The 15,576-nt window shown below is 40.1% G+C and overlaps 1 protein-coding gene across 2 annotated transcripts in view; it reads right to left on the bottom strand.

The window, feature by feature from the left end:
- The window catches only part of kif18a (kinesin family member 18A), a 143,142-nt gene that overhangs the window by 42,138 nt on the left and 85,428 nt on the right, over nucleotides 1–15,576 (bottom strand). For both annotated transcript variants that reach the window (XM_034191858.1, XM_034191866.1), the window contains 5 exons: nucleotides 7,226–7,388; nucleotides 5,225–5,389; nucleotides 2,223–2,344; nucleotides 1,783–2,072; nucleotides 746–796 (listed from right to left, as the gene is read on the bottom strand). In XM_034191858.1, the coding sequence (XP_034047749.1) occupies nucleotides 746–796; nucleotides 1,783–2,072; nucleotides 2,223–2,344; nucleotides 5,225–5,389; nucleotides 7,226–7,388 (791 nt within the window). The remainder of the gene's footprint in view (nucleotides 1–745; nucleotides 797–1,782; nucleotides 2,073–2,222; nucleotides 2,345–5,224; nucleotides 5,390–7,225; nucleotides 7,389–15,576) is intronic.

The following is a 15,576-nucleotide window of genomic DNA, read 5'->3' as shown; positions in this document are numbered from 1 at the left end:
AGTACTTAAAATTTAATACTTTAACAGATTTCAAGTTTTAATGGGTTTCTGGGAAATTTTATTGCTGTTGTGCTCCCTTGTGCTTCCATAATATAGTTCTGTGGTCATCTGGCAGCAACAGACATTTTATTTAAAAAGTCAACTCCCCAAAGTGTTCCAATAAAATGTAGACCACCTGCAATAAATATCATTAGAGTCAATCTGGAATTCAATATTTCAAAAAGGTTTATGTGTTGCATTTCCCCAAAGGTTCCCATTGCATAGCTTCCCCTCTATAAAAGTGGTATGAGTTTTCACAACATTTCATTGCTTAACTTTGACCCAGAACACAAATGTTTGCATCAGTAGTATAAATCAAATTATACTGTGCATGTGATTTATGTTATGTATGTTACTACGCTGAACAATACTCAAGAAGACATGTTGCGTCTGTAGTTTTTCCCTCCCTAAAAAAAACAAAACAAAAAAAAAAACAAAAACAAAAATGAAAAGAAACCCTTTAAAAGTAAAAACAAACAAAAACAACAACAAAAAACCTGCATAAAAATAAGGTTTTCATCAACGCATAAAAAAAAGTTTGCCATTTAAATGAAACAGCGTCTTCTTTTTCTGTTTGTGCAGGTGTGAAGCATTTGAGTGAAAGATAATTGAGAAACAGCATGTGAGTGACAGATGAGGTAGTTGGAAGATTTACATTCATAAATGTGTTAGCAAGGCAGGGAGAGGACAGCACAATAACATTTACCTTTTGGGCCTTGAACAACACTGCACAGTGATGCTTGTCTCGTCTCAGCACCTGAGAGTTAAAAACACACAAAATGATTTCACAATTTATCAACACATTATGAGAGTTAACAACACTCCAAAAAAACCTAATCATGTTTTATATGTTTATTTCATTAATTTTGAGCTGCTTATCCAGGTCTGGGTCGTGGTGACAGCAGACCAAGCAGCACAGCCAACACTCCCCTATCCTCGGCCAAGTCCTTTAACTCTTCCTCGGGGATGCCAAGGTGTTCTCAAGCCATCTGGAAATTATAATCTCCCCAGCATGTCCTGGGCCTTCCCTGTGGCCTTCTTCCAGTTGGTTGTGTTTGGAAGATGACCAGGGGCCATCCTCACCAGATGCCCATTGTCCAAACCACCTAGGCTGGCTTCCTGTGATGCAAAGAAGCAGCAGCTCTACTCAGAGTCCCTCCGGGATAATTGAGCTTTTGACCCGGTCCCTGGCTGAAAGCCCAAGATACATGACACAGGAACCTCATTTCTGCCATTTGTATCTGCATCCCTGCTCTGTCGGTCATTACCCAAAGCTCATGACTGTAGGTGAGGAGAGGAGTGTAAATTGTCTGGTAAATCATGAGCCTTGCCTTATAGCTCGGCTCTTTCTTCACCACGACAGTCTGGTACAGCTTCCACAGGACCTTCGTCAGGAGCCTCAATCAGTGTGTCGATCTCACACTCCGATCTTACCCCCACTTGTGAACAAGACCTCAAGATACTTGAATTTACACACTTTGAGAAATAATATTTCCAACACACACACACACACACACACACACACACACACACACACACACACACACACACACACACACACACACACACACACACACACACACACACACACACACACACACACACACACACACACAGCATAAGTGTTTGGATTTTCCCTGATTAAATAGGAAACTGAATCCTATCTTTAAAATATTAGTAATGCAGAAGATTACCTGTTTTACAGTAATATACTGTGAAGAAAATCAAGGGATTATGACTTACTACAAGGACTGCTCTGGTGGTAGAGCAGATGTGAAAAAGACAGGATAGGTGCCAGTTCGCCGTGGATCATGAAGCCTCCAGCCTCATTTGTCTTGTGTGACATCTCTGAAGGTCTTTCATCTTTTAAACACTGATCCGCCTCCTCCTGGTCTGCCCACACCACACCTCTCTCCCTCAGCAAAATGTGTTCAATTTCTTGGTTCTCAGCCTCATCTGTTGATGTAACCAATCCAGCCTCATGCAACACATTGTATTGTCGACTATAAGCTGGTAACAGGACACAAGCCATTCTGAAATCAAATGAAAAATGATGAAAAATATTTTTTTTTTCTTACAGGAAGAAATGTTTGGTGTATGTGATTCCAACATTTTATTCAGGCACACCAAGTACTATATGCCTGTTTGAGGAAGGATTCATTTTGAAAGTACTGCCAACCTACTTCTGCATGCGCTTGTTCTCCTGATCCTGCAGAGCAGTAAGCTTGATCATCTGCTTGATGTGTTGTTTCAAATCATTAACCTGCAACTCCAGTCTGTGGCAATGTAAGTCCTTCTCTAAGACCTAAACGAGCAGGAGATACGAGATCAGAAATAACACAGCAGTCCTTCTAGCAAGGGAACATATTCAATTAGCACTCTAATGGAAGAATTAGAAGAAACAAAAGCTGTTTGGACGTCAGCATACTATAGAGAAGATGCCCTGTTCTCTTTTCATCCATGTCTGAGCTGATAGGTTGTCTGCTGTGGGTAAGGGAGGGCAGAAGAACTCTGACGTACAGATACTATGAAACAACAGCAGAGAGAACATTTGACTTGTGGGTGCGTCACAGTTCTAGGTCAGTTCCTGGAAGCAAAGCTAAAGAAGAAGATGATGATGAAGAAAAAAAAAAACATAGCCGTGGTTTTAGGTAACTGGCTGCTGTGTGATGGAGGGTAAAGGGATTGATTTATTCTCTTTAGTGATTCACAAGTGAGCTGGAGAAATAAAATAAGCACGGTTCTAATTACTGTGAGGACAGATGGGAAGAAAACAAAGACAGTCACGACATCAGCAGAGGCACAGCCGACCTTCCAAAACAAACAAACAAACAAACAAACAAACATATAAACACTAAACAATTCTCTAAGCAACCCTGTAAAGTTTTTGTCATGCTCATTTCTTTCACAGCAACACAATTTAATTTGGTGTATAAGTAATAATAAAACAGTTTTCTTACTGTAAGTTTATTCAAAATTCAAAAAGAATTTACACTTGGGTAGATTTCCCACTGTCAGTTATTTTCATTACAGCCCACACGGCAAATCAAATCGGTAAGCCGATATAATCGGCCGGTATCAGCTACTTGCAGATAAATCAGTATCAGTGTTTATACAATCCGATAAAAGACAATTAAAAAGAAACAGAAAGATGTAAGATCAACTATGGGATGCTTACATATTTCAATGCGGCCAGCCTCTCTGACATTAAGATAAGATAAAACTTTATTGTCCATAAAACAGAAATTTGAATCCACTGAAAAGCTCCCAAACATGCTAACTTACCTTTTGATTCTGAAATATTAATCTACAATTGTGCTGAACCGTTTGCATTGGAGTGCTGTCCCCATATTCAGTCCGCCTTACTGCCAGCAGCAGCACAAGCTAATTACAAAAGCTGACATTTTATATGAATTAGTAAAATTTCACAGACGGGATATTTGCCAAACAGTGATGCTGCCTATGATGATTTTAAATCTGTAAAGAGTGATGTTGTATGAGATGCCATCATTTGTGCAAAACTAATCAAACTTAATGTTGACAAAATATTGAAGGCGGTCTGGAGTGACAGTAAAAATGCCAAACACCCCCCCCCCCCCCCCAAAAAAAAACTATACACCCAGTAACTTCATCCAAAGTGAATGACAAGAGATGAAATCCAATTCAAAAATGTTAAATGAAAAATAATGTATGTAAGGTTTTAAGAAGAGCACAAATGCTATGTCCATCCAATATTACTGCGTCTTTAACCTTTAAAATGTTATTTATGACCTATGCATGATGTTAAATGTACAACCCCAATTCCAATGAAGTTGGGACATTGTTTGAAATGTAATTAAAAACAGAAAACAATGATTTGCAAATCCTTTTCAACCTATATTCAACTGAATACACCACAAAGACAAGATATTTAATGTTCAAACTGATAGACTTTTTTGTTTTTGTGCAAATATTTGCTCATTTTGAAATGGATCCCTGCAACACATTTCAAAAAAGCTGCGACAGTGGCAACAAAGACTGAGAAAGTTGATGAATGCTCAAAGAACACCTGTTTGGAACATTCAACAGGTGAACAGGTTAATTGGAAACAGGTGAGTTTCATGATTGGGTATAAAAAGAGCATCCCCAAAAAGTCTCAGTTGTTCACAAGCAAAAATGGGGTGAGGATCACCACTTTGTGAACAACTGCGTGGAAAAATAGTCCAACAGCTTAAGAACAATGTTTCTCAACGTTCAATTGCAAGGAATTTAGGGATTCCATCATCCACAGTTCATAATATAATCAGAAGATTCAGAAAAAAACCTTCTACACATAAGCAGCAAGGCCAAAAACCAACATTGAATGCCCGTGACCTTCGATTCCTCAGGCGGCACTGCATTAAAAACCAACATCATCGTGTAAAGGATCTTACTGTGTGAGCTCAGGAACACTTCAGAAAACCATTATCATTGTAAGATTAAAAAAAAGAAAAAAGAAAGACATTTGCACATTAATTAAGTCCCTTCAGCTGCTCCCTTTTTTTCACTTGGGGATGCCACAGCAGATCAGAGGTGGATTTACATGTTGATTTGGCACAGGTTTATACCAGAAACCCTCCCTGATGCAACTCCACATTATGTGGAAATGGGCTGGGTTGGGGTTTGAACTGGGAACCTTCCACATTGAAACAAAGTGCACTAACCCCTTGGCCACAATTAACTTAAAGTTTCTTAAGAATAATTAGAAAAAAGATGACAAATTGTGAATTATTTATTTCATTCCACTTCAATTAAACCCCTAAAACATTAGTTCAGTTTTAAATCAATATTTCCAGACCAAGAACTCACCACAAACCATGACAAAAATTTGTATGAATTTTGGGAAATAATGTACACCATGTAAAATAGTAAACAAAAATTAATGCTAGAAACATTTTTAGTTCATTTTAGTTTAACTAAAATTAATTCTGAATCTGGACATGACTGAATAATGTCCATTGTGAGTACACAATTTTAGTAAAGTGAATTTTCTAGCAATTAAATAAATATGAAGCAGTTTCACAGAGTACACATTCGTATTAAAGTTCTAAAACAATTTGAAAAGAAAAAAAAAACTCTCCTCTCAGAAAACAAAAACGCATAACAGACAGTAAATATGCTTCAGCACAAATAAATATGAAAACATCCCACAGTAGGTTCTACTCACCACAGAGGCCTCAGCATTTGACTTTAATAGCTTCATCTCATTTTCTACACGATGAAGCCAGCCATCGTTGTCGAGGAAACGTCTTTCTACGTTCTTCAAACGCTTAAGAATGTGTTGCTGCTGAGTGCGTAAGCTGGCGATCTTGCGTTCATGTTTACAAGTGGCCTATTGAAGCAGAAAATCAAAAACAGCCATCAAAGAGACAACAAAACATATTTTATGGGGTACATTTAAGGGGTCTGTTACAGCTTAGCAGTTCCAGTGTTGCAGACCGAACGGTCCACCTAAAAATTGGTCCGCCCTGCCTTCACTGCACATATGCCATTTCAGAGCGTTGGCAGTATTTCACCGATTATTGCCTCGTTTTTGCTTAAAACTACACTCCAGTCATCATCTGTCTCAGCGACAGATATCTGAAGCTTTTGTACAACAATCATTTACACATAAATTCAGCATTATTTCATCATAAAAGAGGGAAGAAGCAGTCAGAGCGCAGCAGCCATGAAGAGCTGCTCCTGATGCGTTCACCGCGCTTCCGTTATTTCAGAAATTGTGTAGGTGGCATGGCCAAAGCAGAGAACCGCCCCTTTGAGTCTGGTCTGCTTGAGGTTAAACTTGGAACCAGACTTGGATTTTCAATCTTTCCGATAACAACTTTGATAATGATATAAGTCAGCTACCATTTCGTTTTGCGTGGTTATTTTTGGTTTGGTGTAAAACAATAATTTTAAAATCCAAGGGGGTGCTTTACATGCCATGGTCGCTGAATACAATTAAGCTGAATATATTCTCTTCTTGTTCACATAACTGGAGAGGTTGTGACACAGAATGAGAATCATATATATTGGTGTACTCTATTTGTAATTGGAGCTGTCCACAGCACACGTGCTGACTGCTGTTTCAGCCAGGGTGCATGACACTGGACAGACACGTAACCTGAGAAAAAGAAAAAAGCGCAACAGAAATGTAATGTTGCTGAAAAAAGGATAAACGGAAGGACATGATAAATGTCACTTCTTTAGGCTGTGAATGTTTAGTTTCCTTTCATTAAAACTAGGCTACTATAAGTTAATGTTTAATCATGGTTTTTCTGTGTTAAAGAACACAGAAGGAGAATAAATAAAAACTAAAAACTCACCACAAATGAGAGAATCAGATTTACCGTATGTGTCTGCATTCCTAATTCCTAATTCCCTTTGGTCACTCCCTTGTTTCGGGGTCACCACAGCAGATCAGAGGTGAATCTGCATGTTGATTTGGCACACGATTTACACGGGATGTCCTTCCTGACGCAAATCCATATTACAAGGACAATGGGAAGGGGTGTGGGGTTTGAATGGGGAGCTTTCCACACTATTTGCATGTTCTCCTCCATTTTGCACACTCAGGTACATAGACACACCCCAAACTGCATATTCATGAAGGCAAAAAATGGACAATGTATTATTTTGCAAATCTGAAAGACACAATCCTCAGTAGACCAGGTTGCACATTTGTTTGCAGGTGATATGGAGTTTGCATACCTTTTTATATACAAAAAACTATAGTAAATCAGGCCATATATGTGTTGCCTTTAACAACAGACATTATTTCCTCCAGCAGTGTTGTTGGTGCACGCCACGCATTATGAAAACCTAAATACGGTGTTGCAACAGAAGTGGAAGATTTTACTGTGTTGAATGAATGGACATGGACAACAGTCCTACAAAGAATGAGAGAGAGAGAGAGAGAGAGAGAGAGAGAGAGAGAGAGAGAGAGAGAGAGAGAGAGAGAGAGAGAGAGAGAGAGAGAGAGAGAGAGAGAGAGAGAGAGAGAGAGAGCAGAGAACAAACACACAAGAAGTGCATACTGCTCTATTTATATATGTTATTGAGACTAACAGATGGACATGACTAAAAACATTATAACCTGAACAAGACTTTCCGAGCAGGCTTGCGTCAGAAAATATGGTAACCAGAAAAACGGATAAGAGATGACTGGAGCAACAGAAGCAATAGCTACCTTCTCAATCTTGTTTTTGGCACAGAAATATTGGACCTGCTGGTTGTCCTCCTCACTATAGTGCTGGCGCAGCTCATTCTCCTTCAGTTGCCTCTCCAAATCCAGCTGTTCGTTTCTGATTTGGGTTCGGCTAGAAAAGATTTGCTGCAGAGCTTCTGACACCCTAAAGAGAAATAAAGTGATGATCAAATACTGCACAGTTTAAAACATTTCACTTGTATGACCAATGGACCCTTAAAAAAAAAAAGAAAAAAAAAAAAAGAAAAATTAAAAAAAAATAGTGCCATAGGTATTGAAGCTCACCTGGATGATACAAGACATCATAGTTTCAGCTAGAAAAATGGGCATGGCCAAACTCCAAAGGTTGTATCAAAGTCAAAATTAAAACATAGCAACTGACGAGATCTAAGCTCTCTTTGGGCATTTTGACCCATGGCAGAAACAGCTGTGGCAAATCTAGTGGGTGCCTTGGGAAAGCTATGTGACAAGTTTAATTGTCATCACACTTACACTGTGTGAGCAAAATAGGTATTGGGGAAGAGTAGGAATAAATCAAAATGGCCAAGAACCATGATTCAAAGATGTTGGGTTCAGTAGCTATTGTCAAAAGTCCTGATTTTAGTGCCCCTATAAGGTCACATAACATACTAGTTTTGATAGAATGTAATACTGATCATGTCTCCTAAGTTTGACTTCAAAATAGGTAAACCACATTTAGTGTCTTGGTCCAGACACGGTACGTGCCAACGTTTTTGAAGATTGAACAAAAATTATGGGAGGAGTAGCGGGGTGAACCACTTTTACATACTATTCAAAATAGTAGAAAATGTTACAAGCTGGGCAGCACGGTGGTTTAGTGGTTAGCACTGTTGCCTCACAGCGAGAAGGTCGTGGGTTCAATTCCTGTGGCCTTTCTGTGTGGAGTTTGCATGTTCTCCCCGTGTTTGCATGGGTTTCCTCCAGCTGCTCCGGTTTCCTCCCACATCCAAAGACATGCGGGTTAGGTGGATTGGTGTCTTTAAAAAAAATAAAAAAAAAAGTCCTTAGGTGTGTGTGTGGGTGTGTCTGTGTTTGTGGCCCTGCGACAGACTGGTGTCCTGTCCTGGGTGTACGCCGCCTCGTGCCCTATGACTGCTGGGATAGGCTCCAGCCCCCTGCGACCCTACTGGTGGTTGGCTCTCACTGCGGTATTGTATCACTTCCTGTTCCGGAGCACAGCGGTGTTTTTCTGTATCTGTTAGCTGTTTAATCTGCGCAGTTAGATTGATCTAGTTATCTAGATTACAATTTGTTTCCCAGTGTAATCTTTACGTGCCTTAACTAAAGCACTCCTTCTGCTGAATCACCTCTAAATTATTTACACATTATTCACTTTGCGTGTTTTTAGGAATCCGCTAGCTTAGAGTAGCTACTAGCTCTTAGCCGATTTAGCATGGCGGCTTCTCCTGTCTCTCCCGCACTTTTCTGCTCTGGGTGTGAAATGTTTAGTTATTCCTCGGCCTCCTTTAGCAGTAACGGTACTTGTAATAAGTGTAGCTTATTCGTAGCTTTGGAGGCCAGGCTGGGCGAATTGGAGACTCGGCTCCGCACCGTGGAAAATTCTACAGCTAGCCAGGCCCCTGTAGTCGGTGCGGACCAAGGTAGCTTAGCCGCCGTTAGTTACCCCCTGGCAGATCCCGAGCAGCCGGGAAAGCAGGCTGACTGGGTGACTGTGAGGAGGAAGCGTAGTTCTAAACAGAAGCCCCGTGTACACCGCCAACCCGTTCACATCTCTAACCGTTTTCCCCACTCGACGACACACCCGCCGAGGATCAAACTCTGGTTATTGGCGACTCTGTTTTGCGAAATGTGAAGTTAGCGACACCAGCAACCATAGTCAATTGTCTTCCGGGGGCCAGAGCAGGCGACATTGAAGGAAATTTGAAACTGCTGGCTAAGGCTAAGCGTAAATTTGGTAAGATTGTAATTCACGTTGGCAGTAATGACACCCGGTTACGCCAATCGGAGGTCACTAAAATTAACATTAAATCGGTGTGTAACTTTGCAAAAACAATGTCGGACTCTGTAGTTTTCTCTGGGCCCCTCCCCAATCAGACCGGGAGTGACATGTTTAGCCACATGTTCTCCTTGAATTGCTGACTGTCTGAGTGGTGTCCAAAAAATGAGGTGGGCTTCATAGATAATTGGCAAAGCTTCTGGGGAAAACCTGGTCTTGTTAGGAGAGACGGCATCCATCCCACTTTGGATGGAGCAGCTCTCATTTCTAGAAATCTGGCCAATTTTATTAAATCCTCCAAACCGTGACTATCCAGGGTTGGGACCAGGAAGCAGAGTTGTAGTCTTACACACCTCTGTGCAGCTTCTCTCCCCCTGCCATCCCCTTATTACCCCATCCCCGTAGAGACGGTGCCTGCTCCCAGACTACCAATAACCAGCAAAAATCTATTTAAGCATAAAAATTCAAAAAGAAAAAATAATATAGCACCTTCAACTGCACCACAGACTAAAACAGTTAAATGTGGTCTATTAAACATTAGGTCTCTCTCTTCTAAGTCCCTGTTGGTAAATGATATAATAATTGATCAACATATTGATTTATTCTGCCTTACAGAAACCTGGTTACAGCAGGATGAATATGTTAGTTTAAATGAGTCAATACCCCCGAGTCACACTAACTGTCAGAATGCTCGTAGCACGGGCCGGGGCGGAGGATTAGCAGCAATCTTCCATTCCAGCTTATTAATTAATCAAAAACCCAGACAGAGCTTTAATTCATTTGAAAGCTTGACTCTTAGTCTTGTCCATCCAAATTGGAAGTCCCAAAAACCAGTTTTATTTGTTATTATCTATCGTCCACCTGGTCGTTACTGTGAGTTTCTCTGTGAATTTTCAGACCTTTTGTCTGACTTAGTGCTTAGCTCAGATAAGATAATTATAGTGGGCGATTTTAACATCCACACAGATGCTGAGAATGACAGCCTCTACACTGCATTTAATCTATTATTAGACTCTATTGGCTTTGCTCAAAAAGTAAATGAGTCCACCCACCACTTTAATCATATCTTAGATCTTGTTCTGACTTATGGTATGGAAATAGAAGACTTAACAGTATTCCCTGAAAACTCCCTTCTGTCTGATCATTTCTTAATAACATTTACATTTACTCTGATGGACTACCCAGCAGTGGGGAATAAGTTTCATTACACTAGAAGTCTTTCAGAAAGCGCTGTAACTAGGTTTAAGGATATGATTCCTTCTTTATGTTCTCTAATGCCATATACCAACACAGTGCAGAGTAGCTACCTAAACTCTGTAACTAAACTCTCGTCAATAGTTTTACATCCTCATTGAAGACAACTTTGGATGCTGTAGCTCCTCTAAAAAAGAGAGCTTTAAATCAGAAGTGCCTGACTCCGTGGTATAACTCACAAACTCGTAGCTTAAAGCAGATAACCCGTACGTTGGAGAGGAAATGGCATCTCACTAATTTAGAAGATCTTCACTTAGCCTGGAAAAAGAGTCTGTTGCTCTATAAAAAAGCCCTCCGTAAAGCTAGGACATCTTTCTACTCATCACTAATTGAAGAAAATAAGAACAACCCCAGGTTTCTTTTCAGCACTGTAGCCAGGCTGACAAAGAGTCAGAGCTCTATTGAGCTGAGTATTCCATTAACCATCCCAAAGACGTATCGTTATCTTTGGCTGCTTTCAGTGATGCCGGTATTTGGTTAGACTCTTTCTCTCCGATTGTTCTGTCTGAGTTATTTTCATTAGTTACTTCATCCAAACCATCAACATGTTTATTAGACCGCATTCCTACCAGGCTGCTCAAGGAAACCCTACCATTATTTAATGCTTCGATCTTAAATATGATCAATCTATCTTTGTTAGTTGGCTATGTACCACAGGCTTTTAAGGTGGCAGTAATTAAACCATTACTTAAAAAGCCATCACTTGACCCAGCTATCTTAGCTAATTATAGGCCAATCTCCAACCTTCCTTTTCTCTCAAAAATTCTTGAAAGGGTAGTTGTAAAACAGCTAACTGATCATCTGCAGAGGAATGGTCTATTTGAAGAGTTTCAGTCAGGTTTTAGAATTCATCATAGTACAGAACCAGCATTAGTGAAGGTTACAAATGATCTTCTTATGGCCTCGGACAGTGGACTCATCTCTGTGCTTGTTCTGTTAGACCTCAGTGCTGCTTTTGATACTGTTGACCATAAAATTTTATTACAGAGATTAGAGCATGCCATAGGTATTAAAGGCACTGCGCTGCGGTGGTTTGAATCATATTTATCTAATAGATTACAATTTGTTCATGTAAATGGGGAATCTTCTTCACAGACTAAAGTTAATTATGGAGTTCCACAAGGTTCTGTGCTAGGACCAATTTTATTCACTTTATACATGCTTCTCTTAGGCAGTATTATTAGACGGTATTGCTTAAATTTTCATTGTTACGCAGATGATACCCAGCTTTATCTATCCATGAAGCCAGAGGACACACACCAATTAGCTGAACTGCAGGATTGTCTTACAGACATAAAGACATGGATGACCTCTAATTTCCTGCTTTTAAACTCAGATAAAACTGAAGTTATTGTACTTGGCCCCACAAATCTTAGAAACATGGTGTCTAACCAGATCCTTACTCTGGATGGCATTACCCTGACCTCTAGTAATACTGTGAGAAATCTTGGAGTCATTTTTGATCAGGATGTGTCATTCAAAGCGCATATTAAACAAATATGTAGGACTGCTTTTTTGCATTTACGCAATATCTCTAAAATCAGAAAGGTCTTGTCTCAGAGTGATGCTGAAAAACTAATTCATACATTTATTTCCTCTAGGCTGGACTATTGTAATTCATTATTATCAGGTTGTCCTAAAAGTTCCCTAAAAAGCCTTCAGTTAATTCAAAATGCTGCAGCTAGAGTACTGACGGGGACTAGAAGGAGAGAGCATATCTCACCCATATTGGCCTCTCTTCATTGGCTTCCTGTTAATTCTAGAATAGAATTTGAAATTCTTCTTCTTACTTATAAGGTTTTGAATAATCAGGTCCCATCTTATCTTAGGGACCTCGTAGTACCATATCACCCCAATAGAGCGCTTCGCTCTCAGACTGCAGGCTTACTTGTAGTTCCTAGGGTTTGTAAGAGTAGAATGGGAGGCAGTTCCCATGATGCACTGTTTCTTTCTCTTTTTGCTCTGTATGCACCACTCTGCATTTAATCATTAGTGATCGATCTCTGCTCCCCTCCACAGCATGTCTTTTTCCTGGTTCTCTCCCTCAGCCCCAACCAGTCCCAGCAGAAGACTGCCCCTCACTGAGTCTGGTTCTGCTGGAGGTTTCTTCCTGTTAAAAGGGAGTTTTTCCTTCCCACTGTAGCCAAGTGCTTGCTCACAGGGGGTCGTTTTGACCGTTGGGGTTTTACATAATTATTGTATGGCCTTGCCTTACAATATAAAGCGCCTTGGGGCAACTGTTTGTTGTGATTTGGCGCTATATAAAAAAATTGATTCATTGATTGACCCTCAATTGGTTTAAGCGGTAGAAGATGAATGAACAAATGTTACATGCCTATCTCGGCTTTCAGTGCTTACCAGTCAAGTGAGTGTAAGAGAAATTGTGGAGAGCTGGGCTTGTCCCAACTTGTCCTCTAACACTCCGAAACAGAGGTGTTCCTTTGTCTCGCTTCATCAGCGAATCGGTCGTGACGCGCGAAGCCTCCGCGCGGCTTTCCATGACAAAATCTCTTGTTAAAAGTGAAATCTTCCGGAAAATGGCTGATGTCCAGCTCTTGTGATAACCAGAGAAATTGCACACGACGGTCCCGGCTCCACACAGCGATCCGTTTAGAAATGATGTGGTGGTTTCTGCCTCTCGATGGTGGCTCTGAGCGCGGCGCACCGTGCGCCATTGAGGGCCGTCCTTAAAGCTGTAGTAACACTCCTTATTCTCTGTGAAGCCCGTAAAATTTTCACCGAAAGCCAGATAAATTTTTCAAATGGTTTCCGGCTGCCTGTCTCTAACAGTTTCTGAAAAAATTCTGATGGAAAAAAAGCCCAAATCATTCCGCCATTTCCTCGCAATGAAACGACGACAAGAGGGGTGGAGCAGTGCTCACTCAAAGCCTGCCCACAGGCGAATGACGCAACCGACAGGCATGGAAAAACTCAGGCATGCGCACGAAGGTTCAAGCTTGGCTGACGTAAAAACATATGAATCAAATCCATATAGTTTTTGAAAAAAATAAAAAGGTACGATACTTTTCTAACAGACCTCGTAAGCTCACCCAGACCAAGGTAAAAATAGGAAACAAACTTATATTTCCTTTCACAAGGGGAAAAAAGGCAGACAATTGCAGTGCCCATAATATAGATGAAATCTTTGCAATTAAAGGAAAAATCTGCAGTTGACAATATTATAGTGCCGGGAGTGGTGGGCCTCTAGTCTGCAGATAACTAATTTTTTGGTGGTGGAGGCATGATTGGCACTCTTGCCACTGTAAAATCAGCCATCTGAATGCCAGAAAAGATCTCTTATTTCTGCACACCATAGAAGTAACTGTGCTGCTGCCTTACATCATATCTAAGTGGTGTTCTATAATTAGATAGTTAAGCAACAGTGATTTTGAGGACAGTGATCTTATGTTAATGAGACCCAGACTAAGGACCTCAGTGGGGTTAACAAATGTATGGTTGGGATTTCGGCATGGTTCAAGAGTAGCATATATAAGATGCCTAAAATTAGGTTTAGGAAATTCCACGTGGGTTGTTGGTATTAAACACAAAATATTTGATACTGCAGGAACAACCAGCTCCAGTTGTCAGTAGTCAATATAGTTACTTACACTGGAGAACTGCTTAATCACAGTATAATAACACAAACACACACACACACAAAAAAGGAATAAATACCTTCCCTGCTTTTCCAATTAAGTGACTAACTTAAATATTTTAATAGTGAGACCAACCAGTGACCACCCTCCATTAAATAATGGTTATTTTCTTACTACAATGATGCTTTTAAACTGGTTTAAATATTGAATTGGTTATCTAATTTTTGCTATTTTGTATGAGTATACTTAAGATGACCGTAAAAACAAAGTGCCTTGTAACTATTGTGCCAAAGGCATTCAAATTGTTTCATGGATATTAAAAGACATTTTTCCCCTGAGATATATCACTTTTACCAACACAGATATTCTTTATGCTATATATTCTATATGCAATTTATGTTTGGATTTAAGATAGAATCAGCAAAACCTGGTAATCCAATATACAGTATATGCTAAGAGTTTGGATAACAATAAGACAGGATGCAAGTGAGAAGAGACAGAAGAGGTACATAGACAAATGAGGCCAGAGGGCTGTTGCTGACATGTGACTGCACTCTTCAGTGCAACTCCAGTGACGTAGGAGACGCCGTGGCCTTGCTAGACTGCTGAATTTTTAATACTGTGAAAAGTGTGCAGCCTCTGTTCAGAGCTGCTTACTGTGCGAATTGTGAATCTTGATGCTGGTGAATGAAACGTGTGGGAGTCAAACTCATTCAGCTTTTCTATTCCTCCATCCCAACACTAATAACCTGGCAGATGATAGAATATGCAATACGCGGATGACATGGGATGTGGTACATCTGAATTATACAGAAGAAATAATTACACATGCAGTATTTCTCAGTTTTGCTAAAACAAATATATTACAATGCTGCATTCATATTTGATTAAATAAATTCATACAACTGAAAAAATAAATACACTTCACGGGGGGGGGGGGGGGACCCTATCCGAGCAGTCATAGGGTGAGAGGAGGGGTACACCCTGGACAGGAAACCATCAGTTTAAATATTTGTAGTCTTTAAATGAATACAATTTTTTTTCAGAAGGAAATGAATCAAGGTGGAGACAAGAACAGCTCAATGATTTCAACAGACAAACAGCATTTCCATTGGCACTAAATACAAAAGCTTTCCCTTGATGTGCAAGTGCATTCCTGCATTTGCCTTCATGTCTTGACAGCTACAACTCACTTCATTCAAATCAAGGAGATGCAGCTCACCTGAAGTAAAAGGCAAAGTGTGAATTGCGACCAAGGATATGACAAAAAAATGTAGGGAGATTATGCATTTGCCATCTGTGTGTTCCTACAAAATTTGGTGGAGATGTAGGCCTTGGCTTACAGAAGAGTTGATTAGAGACTGAAGAACATGGATATCCAAGATTGTTTTTTAATGATACGTGTCAAATGCATTTACATATTAATTATATTTACAGAGCCTCACCATGACCTCAGCACAGCTGAGTTTGAGATTCATGGTGTTCGTAGGTTCAAACTGAAAGTA

Source organism: Thalassophryne amazonica, chromosome 2 (genome assembly GCF_902500255.1).
Source record: "Thalassophryne amazonica chromosome 2, fThaAma1.1, whole genome shotgun sequence".
Classification (NCBI taxonomy): domain Eukaryota; kingdom Metazoa; phylum Chordata; class Actinopteri; order Batrachoidiformes; family Batrachoididae; genus Thalassophryne; species Thalassophryne amazonica.
This window is presented reverse-complemented; position numbering and strand designations above follow the sequence as displayed.